This window comes from Chiloscyllium punctatum, chromosome 11 (genome assembly GCF_047496795.1).
Source record: "Chiloscyllium punctatum isolate Juve2018m chromosome 11, sChiPun1.3, whole genome shotgun sequence".
In the NCBI taxonomy this organism is placed as follows: Eukaryota; Metazoa; Chordata; class Chondrichthyes; order Orectolobiformes; family Hemiscylliidae; genus Chiloscyllium; species Chiloscyllium punctatum.
Genome location: NC_092749.1, coordinates 87,161,496 through 87,175,623, shown reverse-complemented (window position 1 = coordinate 87,175,623; position 14,128 = coordinate 87,161,496). Strand labels below are relative to the sequence as shown.

General features: G+C 40.1%; 1 protein-coding gene across 2 annotated transcripts in view; it reads right to left on the bottom strand.

Moving 5' to 3' along the window:
* LOC140482613 (solute carrier family 22 member 2-like) overlaps positions 1-13,303 on the bottom strand; it is a 55,917-nt gene extending 42,614 nt beyond the window's left edge. The window contains exons 1-2 of one of the 2 annotated variants that reach the window (XM_072580130.1): positions 13,221-13,303; positions 7,534-7,814 (exon numbers count right to left, since the gene is read on the bottom strand). In XM_072580130.1, coding sequence (XP_072436231.1) covers positions 7,534-7,814; positions 13,221-13,278 — 339 coding nt within the window. In that variant the 5' untranslated portion in view covers positions 13,279-13,303. Of the gene's footprint in view, positions 1-7,533; positions 7,945-13,220 lie in introns of those variants that run through there. The other variant, XM_072580129.1, reaches the window with a different exon arrangement.
* Positions 13,304-14,128: the final 825 nt, after the last annotated feature.

Below are 14,128 nucleotides of genomic sequence, written 5' to 3'. Positions count from 1 at the left end.
GAGAAAGATGAAGGAGTTGAGGTTCAGTTAGGTTACATTTGATGTAATGGTGCAGGAAAAACCTGAACAGGCCGTGGGTCAGGTAGAAGTGTTTAGTCCGGGAAGGCTGAGGGACTTGCGACAGCAAAACAAGATGATAAAAGATATATATGAGGATGCATACTCCAAAAAGGAGGCAGAGAATATTCCTCAAGGTTATTATCTGAAAGATAGAATCCTAAGACAAAAATGGAGACCACGGCTGGTTAGTGCAGTGAACAAATGGGCCGAAATGCACCAGATTGTGTTGCCGGTAGAATACAGACAGGAAGTGTTACTGGTAGCACATGACCTACCTGTAGGTGGTCATCTAGGAGCACGAAAGACTCAGGCGATGGTAATATAACATTTTTATTGGCCTGGAATGGACAAGGATATGGTTAACTTTTGCTGTTCATGTTATACATGCCAAATGGTAGGTAAACCAGCATCTTTGTTGCCAATTCCGGCATTCAAAGAACCTTTCACACTGGTTATAATTGATTGTGTAGGTTCCCTCCTGAGAACTGAAAGTGGGAACCAGTACTTGTTAACCTTAATGGATGTGTCTACCAGATCTCCAGAGGCAATTTCATTACAGAGTATTAAAACAAAAAGGATGGTAGAGGAGTTAGTAGCTTTCTGCATGTGGCATGGACTACCCAGAGAGATTCAGTAGGACCAGGGGCCTAATTTTACTGTTAGGCTGTTTAAGGAGGTCATGGATAGCTTAGGTATATAGCACTTTAAATCCAGTGGGTATCATCCTGAATCCTAGTGAGCTTTAGAAAGGTGGCATCAGACCTCAAAGACCATGGTGAGAGCATACTGTCAGGATTACCTGAATGATTGGGATAAAGGTGTCCCGTTTGTATTGTTTGCCATTAGAGATGACCCAAATGAATCTACTTAGTTTACTTCCTCTGAGTTAATATTTGGACATGAAGTGAGAGGCCTTTTGAAATGAATTGAAGAGAAATTGACATGACCAAAGTCACAGATCTCACACTTAAGTTATATATCGGAGAGATTAAATCGAGTAGGTGAGTTAGCTAAACAGCACCTAAAGAGGGCACAGCATAGAATGAAGCAGGTAGCAGAAAGAAGCTCTGAGACTCAGATGTTTTCCCAAGGGGATACAGTGCTAGTACTGTTACTAGTGATAGGAGATCCCTTCAAAAGCCAGGTTTAGTGGTCCTTATCAAATTGAGAAAAAGTTGAGTCAAGTGAACTACCTGCTAAAGATGCCAGATAGAAAAAAACTGTATTGGGTATGTCATGTGAACATGTTGAAACCTTGTAATACGAGTGAGAAAGAACTGGAGAAACAGGTATAAGTTACTACCCTGCAGAGTGAGGAATCAAATCCAGATTTGAAGATTTGATGTGCCTCAAAATATGTTAAAAGATGAACTCCTTGAGGAGTTGGATAGGTTAGTAAACTATCTGTCTCAGCAGCAAAGAATGCAGTTGAAAGTTTTGTTACAGCAGGATGAGGACATATTTAGGAATCAGATGGGGAGGACTAATGCTATTGTAAATGAAGTAGACATAGGGAATACTGTTCCGATAAAACAACACCCCTATTGACTAAATCCTTTCAAGGCCAGACAGGTCCAGAAGGAGGTAGAGACCATGCTCAACGAGGACATCATCAAACCAAGCCAGAGCGAGTGGAGTTTTCCAATCATCTTAGTTCCCAAATCAGATGGAACTCAATGATTTTGCATGGATTATTGGAAGGTCAATTCCGTTACAAAATTGGATGCATATCCAGTACCGAGATTGGAGGACTGTATCGAGAAAGTTGGACAAGCCAGTTACATTACTAAGTTGGACTTATTACGTGGTTACTGGCAGGTACTTTATCAGAAATGTGAAAGAAATTTCTGCATTTGTAACCCCAAATGGGCTATATCAATTCAAAGTGACAGTGTTTGGAATGAAGAACGAACCTGCCACGTTCCAAAGACTCACGAACAGAGTTGTGGCTGGGTTTACAAACTGTGCAGTCTATTTGGATGATACAGTGATCGTTAGTAAGCCCTGAAAAGATCATATGGTACAGTTGGCAGAGCTCTTTGAATGACTCCAAGCAGCAAAACTGGTAGTAAACTTAAACAAAACTGAATTTGTGAAAGCAAAGGTGATGTTCTTGGGACATAACATCAGTCATGGAAGGCCATCAAGGAATTTCCATGACCAACCTCAAAGAAAAAGGTGCTTTGATTCTTGGGACTAAACAGATTCTAGATTAGATTACCTACAGTGTGGAAACAGGCCCTTTGGCCCAACCAGTCCACACTAACCATCTGAAGAGTAACCCACCCAGACTCATTTCCCTCTGACTAATACACATAACACTATGGGCAATTTAGCATGGCCAATTCACCTAACCTACACATATTTGGACTGTAGGAGGAAACCCACGCAGACATGGGGGGAATGTGCAAACTTCACACAGACAGTCACCCAAGGCTAGAATTGAACCTAGGACCCTGGTGCTATGAGGCAGCAGTGCGAATCACTGAGCCACCGTGGAAGTTTGTTCCAAGTGTCAGCAGTGAAGTGGCACTGTTAACTGATTTGCAGAAGAAGAGCAAAGTTTCACTGGATAGACCAATGCCAGGAGGCATTCGACCATTTAAAAGCAATATTAACCACTACACCAGTTTTAGCTACACCAAACTTTTCGAATCTCTTCAAAGTTGCCATCGACGCTAGTGATATAGGAGTTGGAGCTGTGCTGCTACACGAAGATGATGGTGGGATTGAACTGCCAGTTGGTTACTTTTGGAAAAAAACTCAACATCCACCAGAGGGAATACTCCACGATCGATAAAGAACTATTGAGTTTGGTACTGGCTTACAACATTTTAATGTGTATGTCACAAACAATGTGTTGGAGACAGTTGTGTGCACGGATCACAATCCTCTTACATTATTAGAATGCTTTAAAAACAAGAATATGAGACTATTTCATTGGAGTCTTACATTACAGACTTTTAATTAACAAATCGAACATGTTGCGGGTTGTAAGAATATAATCACAGATGCATTGTCATGGATTTAACTGATAAAGTAGAGATGAGCTTGGTACCTATTCAACGTTTTATATATATATGTAGGAAGAAATTAATATGAACTTAGATTAAAGTCATATATATGTCATGGTAGTGTGGTTAAGGAATAGAGAGAAAAAAATGAAGCCATCTTTTCATCATGATGGTTCATTTTTTTTCTTAAGTGGGGAGGTGTTATGAAGTTGTAGGTATGCGCTATACCTTTAAGAGAGAGAGGAAGCTAGCAAGTTCTGATTGAAAGCACAGGGTGTGGTGAACAATTTAAAAATGTAATATTTGGATGAAACAAATAGCTGTATTGTCATGGAACAAAAAAAATCAAATCAGTTTAAATTATGTCCCAGAGACCAAAATCCAAAACAATTTGAATTTTACTGTTTGGGATGGCACCAAACCAATGAAATGATCCAATATTTTGGGGCATAAAACCAGACATTTTGAACGGTTACGGGGAGAACAGCAAAGGGCACCAACAAGTACAGACTGCTAACTGAATAGTTCTCTGAAAGGTACCTGTCCATAAGAAAGGTTGTGCAGCAGAAGACCAAAGAAAAGATGACCCAGGAAAATACAGAGAAAAACTTACAGAGGAAAATCTGGCTGGTGTTTGAAACGTGATTTGTTTTTTGTAAATCTTTATCAAGTTTCTTTTCATTGGATGAGTATTAGGGAGGTAAAGAATAGGTTTGAGAGAAAGTAAATAGTTGTTGTTTTAAAGTTCTCTTTTGGACTTAAAGAATAAAATTATAAATTTTTACTTTGAATAGTGAGATCGGAGATAGTTCTTTGCCTCTTGAAGTTTAACAGATTATGGTGCGAGGTGAGCTTCTCTGTGTGTCGGGTTTAAATTAGCAGACGGGTTTACCCTGCGTCATAACTTGCCACCCTGGTTAGCACTGCTGCCTCACAGCGCCAGAAACCCAAGTTCAATTCCCACCTCAGGCGACTGACTGTGTGGAGTTTGCACGTTCTCCCCGTGTCTGTGTGGGTTTCCTCCGGGTGCTCCAGTTTCCTCCCACAGTCCAAAGATGTGCAGGTCAGGTGAATTGGCCATGCTAAATTGCCCGTAGTGTTAGGTAAGGGGTAGATGTAGGGGTATGGGTGGGTTGCGCTTCGGCGGGTCGGTGTGGACTTGTTGGGCCGAAGGGCCTGTTTCCACACTGTAAGTAATCTAATCTAATCTAATAACACTATAATATTGGAAAAAAAGAACTCTGTAGTGACCATTCAGCCCAACAGATAATATTACAAAAACAACATAACTAAAAATGAAAATTCATGTCAGTCAGGATCTGTCAGGCAAGAACAGAAATAATGTTTCAGGTTGATAGTTCAATTTTCTGGTGAATGGTCATCAACCTGAAATGCTAATTGGCAGATATTGGTAGAGCTGAGCATCCAACATTTTCTGTTTCCATTTTAGATTTCTAGCTTTCTTTGTTTTGTGTTTCAATTTGCATTTATTTGGTCCCTTTACCGTAATAGAATGTCTCAAATCACGTCATAGAGGTAAGAGGAAATAAGGTATAATGCCCTGAGACACATTGATAGGTCTCAGGGAGTATCTTAAAAAATAAAATCAAGGTGGAAAGGCAGAGTTGAAGAGAGGGAATAGAGTTTATGGCCTAGGCAGTTGAAGGCATGACCACCAGATGTGGAGCAATTAAAACCAGGCATGCTCTAGAGGCCAGAATTAGAAAAAATGTGCAAGGATGTTACTAGGGCTGGAGTGTTGAGTAAAAAGGAAAGGCTGGGACTTTATTCCCTGGAGGTTGAAGAGTGATCTTATAGAGGTTTATAACATCATGAGGGGCATAGCAAGGTGAATAGCAAAGGTCTTTTTCCCAGGATGGAGAGTTCAAAACTAGAGGGCATTGGTTTAAGGTGAGAGGGGAAAGATTTAGAAAGGACCCGAGGGGCAACTTTTTCATGCAAAGTGGTTCATGTATGGAATGAACTGCCAGAGGAAGTGGCAGATACAGGTACGGTTACATTTGAAAGACACTTGGACAGGTAAACGCATGGAAAGGTTTAAAGGGGTATAGACCAAACACAGGCAAATGCAGGCAAACTAGTTTAGTTTGGGAAAGCTGGTCAGTATGGATGGGTTGGACTGAGGGTCTGTTTCCATGCTGTATGCCTCTGAATCTAGAGGAATACAATAGAATAGAAATTTATTGTCACGTGTACTTTTAAACAAAAAATACAGTGAAATTTGCCCCACCACAGTGCCAACATCAATGACGGAAGTCAAACCCAATAATAAAAACAGGAAAGTTAAGACAAAGTTCATCACATTTTAGTTAACAGCTCTGGGGCTCAGGGAAACCAATTAAGGAATGATAGAATATCCTGAAGAAGCAGCCAGGACAAGACTGCCATTCAGTGATGAGATCGCTTACTGAGCCACTGGAATACCAGGACACTGAAGATAAAGAAGACCTCCTCTTAGGGACAAGACTTCAAAGTCAGGATAAGACCACCACACAGGACAAGACTGCCTTTCTTCTTCTTTAGTCAAACAGGTCTAGCTGCGGACCTGGAGATGCAGCCTAACCTGTAAGTCCAGGCCAGGGGGCTCAGCCCAGGAGCTGTTCCTCACTCGCTGGGAGACCCTAGGTAGGGGGTGAAACTGTGTACCTAGCGTAGCTGTCATTGCTGCCAGAGGCCTCCACCCTCCAGGCTTAAAAGAAACCGAAAAGAGAAGAAAATGAAAAGGAATGCAGATATCTCAGAACATCGAAGGGCTGGAGGAAATCCGAGATACAGACGTGATGCTAAAGGGTAAAACAAGGATGAGAATTTTAAAACAGGTCTTAACCAACTGAGAGCAAATATAAACAGAATTGATGAGTGAAAGTCATTTGATGTGAGTTAGGATATGAGCAGAGTTTTAGAAGATCTCCGTTTCGCAAATGACAGAACGTAGGTCAGCCAAGAGTTCATGAAATAGTCAAGTTTAGAGATAACACAGGCATGGATGGGAGTTTCAGCAGGAGAACAGATGACAGAGACAAGCAACCTTTCAGAATTAGAAACGGTGATGATGAGGACACATCTTGGGGGCTAACTATGACACTGAGGTCACAAACAACCTTGTTCAGTATTAGGTAGTTATCAGGGAGAGGGATGGAATCAGTGACATTGTGTTTGTTGGCTTCAGTCTTCCTAATATTTATTTGGAGCATTTCTGCTCTCCCTGTATTTGATGTCAGACAAGCGGTCTGACAGTTTACTGACAATGGAGAGGGTTCAGATCACAGTGGAAAGGTAGAGCAGGGTAATGTGTGTGTACATATGGAAATTGATGTTGGATGCTGTTGGATAACATCTCTGAGGGCCAGCTTGTAAATGAGAAATAGGAGGCCAAAGATAGATCCTAGGGAGTATTAAAGGTAACGATAATAGAAAGAAAGAGTGCAGGGTTGGAAGAAAGATCAGGAACAGAAAGGCCATAGAGGAATATGAAAACAAGGTTGATAATTTTTAAATTCCCAGACCAGGATCCAATGTAGATCCTCTAATGTAAAAGTAAGTGAATGTTAGCACGAGTTGTGATACAAGCAGCAGAGTTTTCCATAAGCTTAGGATTGTTAATGTTGTTTTCCACAATCGCCAACATTATACAATGGTTCAAATTATACATCTTTTTGACAATATTACAAAATCTCTCCGATGTCACATCAAAATACCAGTATTGTTTGGTTTTAAATGCTAAATATTCCACAACCCAAAGACAACCCTTAGTTCCAAGTACAATAGTTCTGTCTCGATAAGGTACTTAAGAGAACTGAGAAAGCATAAAATAAGAAAAGGCCATTGAAACTTTACCGTTACAGCACATGCATAATCTATCCAATTGTGTGCTCTATGGGACTTATCTATTAACATTCCATACAAAACACCTACCCATCACCAAAACCAGTTCCCTAAAATTCAATTGATCCCACCTGACTCTGTGGGAAGCACTGATGGTCTCATCCCTGTATTAGTAGTCTGCGCGTTGAAATCACATATCAGAGACAAACAAGGAAACCATGCTGATGCACACAGTAAGTATTGATTAAAGAGCTGTAGTATTGGAAATCTGTCTTCTCAGGTAGATGTAAAAAGGGCCTATTACAGTATTTCAAAGAACAACAGGGCAGTTTCCCAATATTTTGACAAATATTTATCCCTTAATTGAAGACACTAACAAAAACAGTTTTACTGTTCCTTATCAACTGCTGTTGCCTTATTGACAAATGCTAGGCATAGATTGGCTTCAGTGTTTCCTAGATTACAAGTGACTTGTACTTTAAAATATCCTTAACTAGCTGCAAAACACTTATCGTTTGTGAAAACTATTTACAATTATAGTCTTTCTTTCATTATAATGCTTTGGAATTCTGCTCTAAGACAAGTTTAATAGCTGACTAAAATTCAAACATACCTCAGTCACAATACTGGGGAATGAGCCATTTTCAAAAACCCACCCGTCCTGGCAAGTTGTACGTGGTAGATCTTGGGATCCATTCTGGACAAAAAGCAGTGGATTTTCACAGCTGCCTGAAGAAGAGTTCCAGTCAATATCGTATTTCTCACACTGACTGTATGAGGAGCTGCCAGATTGCCCCACAGGTAACGTATAATTCTTCTCCTGTTCCAGAGACCAGTTGCATTTATCTCTCAGCTCAGTCGCCCCAGGACTCCTGCACCAATGGTCAGGAGTAACTGCTAAAAAAACAAATCCAAAGTACAAATGGGAGAACATCATCGATGACAGATATATCAGAAAGAAAATCACCTTTTGATATTGTCCAAAACCTCCAATTTGTATTAAAACATCATCAAAAGTCGCCATTGCAAAGGAGAGTTTCCCCCAGAGCTCAATAGAAGAGCTTCTGATGGGGAGGATGTATCCACAGATCTGTTTATCTGCAGACTATCAGCAGCTTTGTATTCTAGCAAATGCCTGAAGAGCAAAGGTCTACAAATTAACAATACAAATCAATAGTTTATTCTGTTAATAAGTGAATAGACAAGCTACTTGTCACATTTAGGATGGAGATAATTTACTTCAAACTTGAAGTAAACAAACAAATGTGACTCCAATATTGTAAAAGTGAAAAATAAATCAACTTGCTTCGGTATATAAATTACTTGATTTTAGTTCTTGTGTCCTAATTTCTCAATCGTTATTGCAATCCTTAGTTAGAACTTCACTGTCAAACCTGTCATCTTTCCAATTACACATTTATACATAACTCCACTTGACCTGTTAACCGAATGTGAAAATTTCTGCAGCCCCATTCAAAGAAATACAGAAGTGATCTCCCCAGTGTCCGAGATATTATTAATTCTTTAACCGTGCTTAAAACAACGTTTTTGAAAATTCTCATTGCTATTTGTGGGACATTGTTGTTCATAAAGGTGTCAATTCTTCCTACATTGTAACACATAAATGGCTCCAAATCATGAAAGATGTTCTATAAATGTAAGCCTTTCCTTATTAAATTAGCTACTTAACAACTGATGTCCTAATGTGGAGTATCAATCCTATCCACCATCATATCCCGTTCAAAATTTGACAGAAGGGAACAACTCTGTATAATGATTTGACATGGCAGTGTCAGTATATCTGTATGAGTTCAGCTAATAAAAAGCTAAGCTGAAACTATCTTGAAAATAATGATATAAATTAAAATTTGTTAATTGGGTGACTGGAGAAGAGTGTGATAAGGGAACAAATCCAGATATATTGTGGCCAGATTGTTATGCCTGTCTCTTCTTCGTTTATCTTAAATACGTCTCTGATTAACAATGTGCACTTTTAAACAAAGACGATGGAGACAGTAGGATTCAGTTCACTGGACAGGTATATTGCAACACTGAGATTAGATGGATGATTAAATGATAAAATCAAAGGTCAATTTTCCAGCTGAACTTTGGTTCAGAATGTCCTTATAAGGGGTCTAATTTGCAAAGAGCTTACACTGAAGTCACAGTCCTTTTGTGTTATTTATTTTAACATCAATGAATGAGTTTCAAACCAAAGCAAACTAAATGCAGACACTGGAAGTTAAAACAGAAAAAGTACAAATATGCAGGAGGTCTGGCAGCATTTTGGAGAGATGTTTAGATATAAACAACTTTTAAGCTGATACAAGGAAAATGAGAGGGGTAGCAAAGGAAGTGAAATCTGATGAAGGAAAATGGTGCTAGAGAGCAAGATGCTAGATGACAAAAATGCTGATGCAAAGCAATATTAGGTGGTGGTGTGGTAATAAAAATGGCTGCAGAGGAGGTATGAATGGGAGCAGAACTGCATGAAGGAAGGAAGCATGTAAAAGTTGGTGATGGAACGATTTTAATAGCCCAGGGTTTGGTAGGTAGACCCCACGATTGTGGCAACTAGGAATGTGGGTATTTTAAAAAGTAGCCATTTAAACAATTTTAATTATATCAGGTAACCATTTAAACATTAGCAGATGCATTTGCTAAAAATAAAATACTGAAGCATTTAATTCACTCTTTAAATTACAAAGTCATTCCTTCGTATTATCTATGAGGGTTCCATTACTAAGAAGCTTTGCGAATAAGGGATATTCAAAATCACGGATGTGATTTTTTTTTCCTGAGGATGTTGAATTTTGTTAAAAATCATACAACACCAGGTCATAGTCCAACAGGTTTAATTCGAAGCACTAGCTTTCAGAGCGCTATAACCACCTGATGAAGGAGCAGCACTCTGAAAGCTAGTGTTTCCAATTAAACCTGTCGGACTGTAATCTGGAGTTGTGTGATTTTTAAATTTGTACACCTCAGTCCATATCTTGAATTTTGTTGTTACTTATTTCTTGGTGCGGATAGGACAATTTGCAAGTCCTGATTTCGTAGATACAGAAGATTTATGTATTTACCAAAGATGAAAAGGAATAAAAAATAAATCTACAGGAACAACTAGAAAATTTTTAACTTAATACCCTCAAGAATTACTAATGGCTTCCAAATAAACAATCACTCATCAAATCTGTTTTAAACAGAAATTGCAATATGTTAATGGCAAGAACAACATTCATCAATTAACTGTTTAACCATTTACTATTTTAGATCCTTGGTGGCCTCCAGCAGGCTGTCCCCAGACAAGCATCAATCTGTACCTCCTCCACTCCACAGGTTTCAAATGTTCCTTTGCAATTACTCATGAATGGTGATAAAACTTAAGCCTTAAATCAGAAGGAAGTCTTGTGACTGACTCATTCTTTTTCATTTAATGTAATCTTGCCACAGAAAGAAAGAAATTCAAAATGAAACAGTAGAATGAATTCAGTGATCAAGTCTCCCAATAGACATCACACCACAGCTTAACACAGATTTGGAAATCATAATTCAGTATTATGCAGCAAGTTTGGAAAAAGTTCTGTGTGGATTGACAGAAGATTCCATTTAGTGCTGACTCGTGGCAACATATCATCAAACTATTAGATTACTTACAGTGCGAAAACAGGCCCTTCGGCCCAACAAGTCCGCACCGACCCACCGAAGCGCAACCCACCCAGACCCATTCGCCTCTTCACCTAACACTACGGGCAATTTTGCATGGTCAATTTACCTAACCTGCACATTTTTGGATTGTAAGAGGGAACCAGAGCACCCAGAGGAAATCCACTCAGACACGGGGAGAATGTGCAAACTCCACATGGAGAGCCACTTGAGGCAGGAATTGAACCCAGGTCTCTGGCGCTGTGAGGTAGCAGTGCTAACCACTGTGCCGCCCATTAATGATGTGGAGCAAAATGCCAGGTGATGCACATCCAGGATTGCAAAGCACCATTTTGCTCATTGTGTGAGTGGTCATTCTGGTATCCCTGTCATCACAGGAACAGCACTAATTTTCCCTGGGTTGGGTGTTCGATGATTCTTTCCAAAAAGGGGCTGAGATACTTTTTGTCTGCCACCTTCTCATTGGTCTTCAACCTCTTGACCCGGTTGAGTGCCAGTGATCATGTAGGACATAGGAAAACAATTAGGCTATTCAGCCTCTCAAGCTTGTTCTGTCACTCAATTTTCTCATGGTCTGTCTATATAATAGTTCTATTTTCGTAACTTGCACTCTATTCTTTAAAACCCTTATCAAGTAAAACTCTATCCATCTAAATTTTGAAGTTTCCAAGTAAGCCAGCCTCAGATATTTTTGGGGTTCAAAAGACTGAGATTTTTGCTGCTGTAACATAAATTTTCAACATTTGAAAATTAAACATTACACGGTCAGATGTTTTGCCTCATAGGTCACAAGGCATTTGGATAGATGTCAAAGTTAATAATTTTAATGCAGTGACCTGTTAAAATCACTTTTCTCAATCTCAGTATGACATCCTTTAGCAAAGCAGGTGAAATCTGTTTGCCCAGTCTTAAGACCATAAGAAATAGTAACAGGAATAGACATTTCAGTCCCTCGAGTAGGATCATGGCTTATTCAACATTCCTCACTTCCATCTTCCTGGCCTTTCCCTTGTTTTTACCCACAGGAAGTGAATACTGCTGGCAAAGACAGCACTCATTGCCCACGTCTAACTGCTGTTGAAAAACAATTAGTGATCTGCCTTCTTGAACCACTGATATCTGGATGGATAAAGGAACTTTTGTGGTGCTGTTAGAGTGGGTGTTTCACCATTTTTGCACAGTGACTATGAAGAATAGTGAGAATAATTCTAAGTTAGGATGACGTGATTTGTAGGCGAACTTGTACGTTGTGTTGTTCCCACACACTTGCTGGTTTTGTTTCTCTTGTAGACATGGATTTTGATGTAGTCCTGTTGACTTGTTGCAGTTTTTCCTGTGGATTGTGCACAATGCTGTCACTGTGAGTTGATGATGAAGGGAGTAAATGTTGTGGTGTATGACATGCCAATAAGTCAGCTGCATTGTCCTGGATGGTGTCATGCTCATTAAATGTTGTTAGAGCCCTGTTCATTCAGTCAACTGGAGCCTGTTCCATTACACTTCTGATTTGTACCTCTTTAGATGGTGGAATGTGTTACCGCCACAAAAATCTCAACCCTTTTACTGTGTTTATAGTATGGTATTTATATGGCTAATCAGTCGAAACTCTGATCAATGAATAAGTAGGTGTTATGATAAACATGGGATGGCACAGTGGATCAATGGTTAGCACTGCAGCCTCACAGTGCCAGGACCTTGGTTCAATTCCTGCCTTAGGTGCCTGTCTGTATGGAGCTTGCATGTTTTCCCTGTGTCTGTGTGGGTTTCTTCCGGATTATCCGGTTTCCTCCCACAATCCACAGATGTACAGGTTAGGCGAATTGGCTGTGCCCATGGTGTTAGGTGCATTTTGGTGTGGGGGGGAGTGGGTCTGGATGGGTTACTCTGCAGAGGGTCGGTGTGGACTCGTTGGGCCGAAGGGCCTGTTTCCATACTGTAGGGAATCTAATCTAATCTTAACTCACAGGATGTTGATATATAACAAAATATCACTTGGATTTACGTAGCTCCTGATTGTAGCTGTTGATTAAGGACATTGGACTCAGTGTTCCTGCTCCAAAGCAGCAAATAAATTTGAGGTACGCAGAAGCTCTACAAACCTATCATCCACACCCCAACCCCTAACTTCTAAATTCTCCCGGGACAATATCAGCAATTTTAACATTAAAATAATTTTCTAAGGTACTTTACAATTCAGATGTGCCAAACAGTAGCAGTCGCTTTTATTATTGATTAGATTAAATTAGATTAGATTACTTACAGTGTGGAAACAGGCCCTTCGGCCCAACAAGTCCATACCGACCCGCTGAAGCACAACCCACCCAGACCCATTCCCCGACATTTACCTCTACACCTAACACTATGGGCAATTTAGCATGGCCAATTCACCTAACCTGCGCATTTTTGGATTGTGGGAGGAAACCGGAGCACCCGGAAGAAACCCACGCAGACATGGGGAGAACATGCAAACTCCACACAGAGAGTCGCCAGAGGCAGGAATTGGACCTGGGTCTCTGGCGCTGTGAGGCAGCAGCACTAACCACTGTGCCACCATGCCACCCACCGTACCACCCACTTGCTGTGGCAATGGAGGAAATCTGGCTAGCAAAATTGCAGAAAGCAAAGTACACTCACAACATCGTAATGATGGCCAAATCATGTGTTTCAAACGTCTTGGCTGAAGAGCAGGCATTGATCAGGATACTTTGAAATGTGACTCAAACTCTTTCTCACCCTCAGTTTAGCATTTCATGCAAAAGATTGTGTCTTCAACAGTGAAAACAGTGTAATTTGAATCTTAGTTTACAAAAAAGCCTAATCTGACCTTTTAGAATGGACACGGCAACATACAAGATGACTCCCATGAGTCACATTGCAGATTCATTTCAGCCAGAAAGACAAACAGACTGATATGTTATCTCAGCATCACCCTCAAAGGGAGACTTTTAGAATTTTTCTAAAGGTATGAAAATTCAATGCTTCTAAGTACAATTGAAGATATACCACAGTGGAACTTGGTTACTTTGTGCAACAATGATTCATCAAAATTTAATGTAGCAGCCATATTGCTCCGTATAGGACTGGCTGAGGCATAATTTTGAATCAGTCTGTCCAGTAAAGCATCATGAGAGATTTAGATTTAGATTACATTACAGTGTGGAAACAGGCCCTTCGGCCCAACAAGTCCACACCGATTGGGTTCTCGACCAAAGCAGGCTTACAAAAAGGACAATCTTCTGCAGCTCTGCCAAAACAGTCTAGCCAATCTTCAAGTGTTGTAACTGCAGAACTAGTGAAGAACAAGAAAGCTTCTCTCTTTCTCGCAGCCTGCTCCAGCAACTGGATGCACCTGTACAAGTAACCTCCAACTATTTGACTATGGAAGCCATCACAGTTGCTCAATCTGATTTCATGCTTTCGGCTCTTTCATTCATAAAAAGGTAAATCATCAAGCAACAACTAGGTGTACAACAATAACAGACTGATCTTGCGCTCGTCTTTATAAGGATACTTTGTTAGTACTGTAATAGGAGCAAATTATT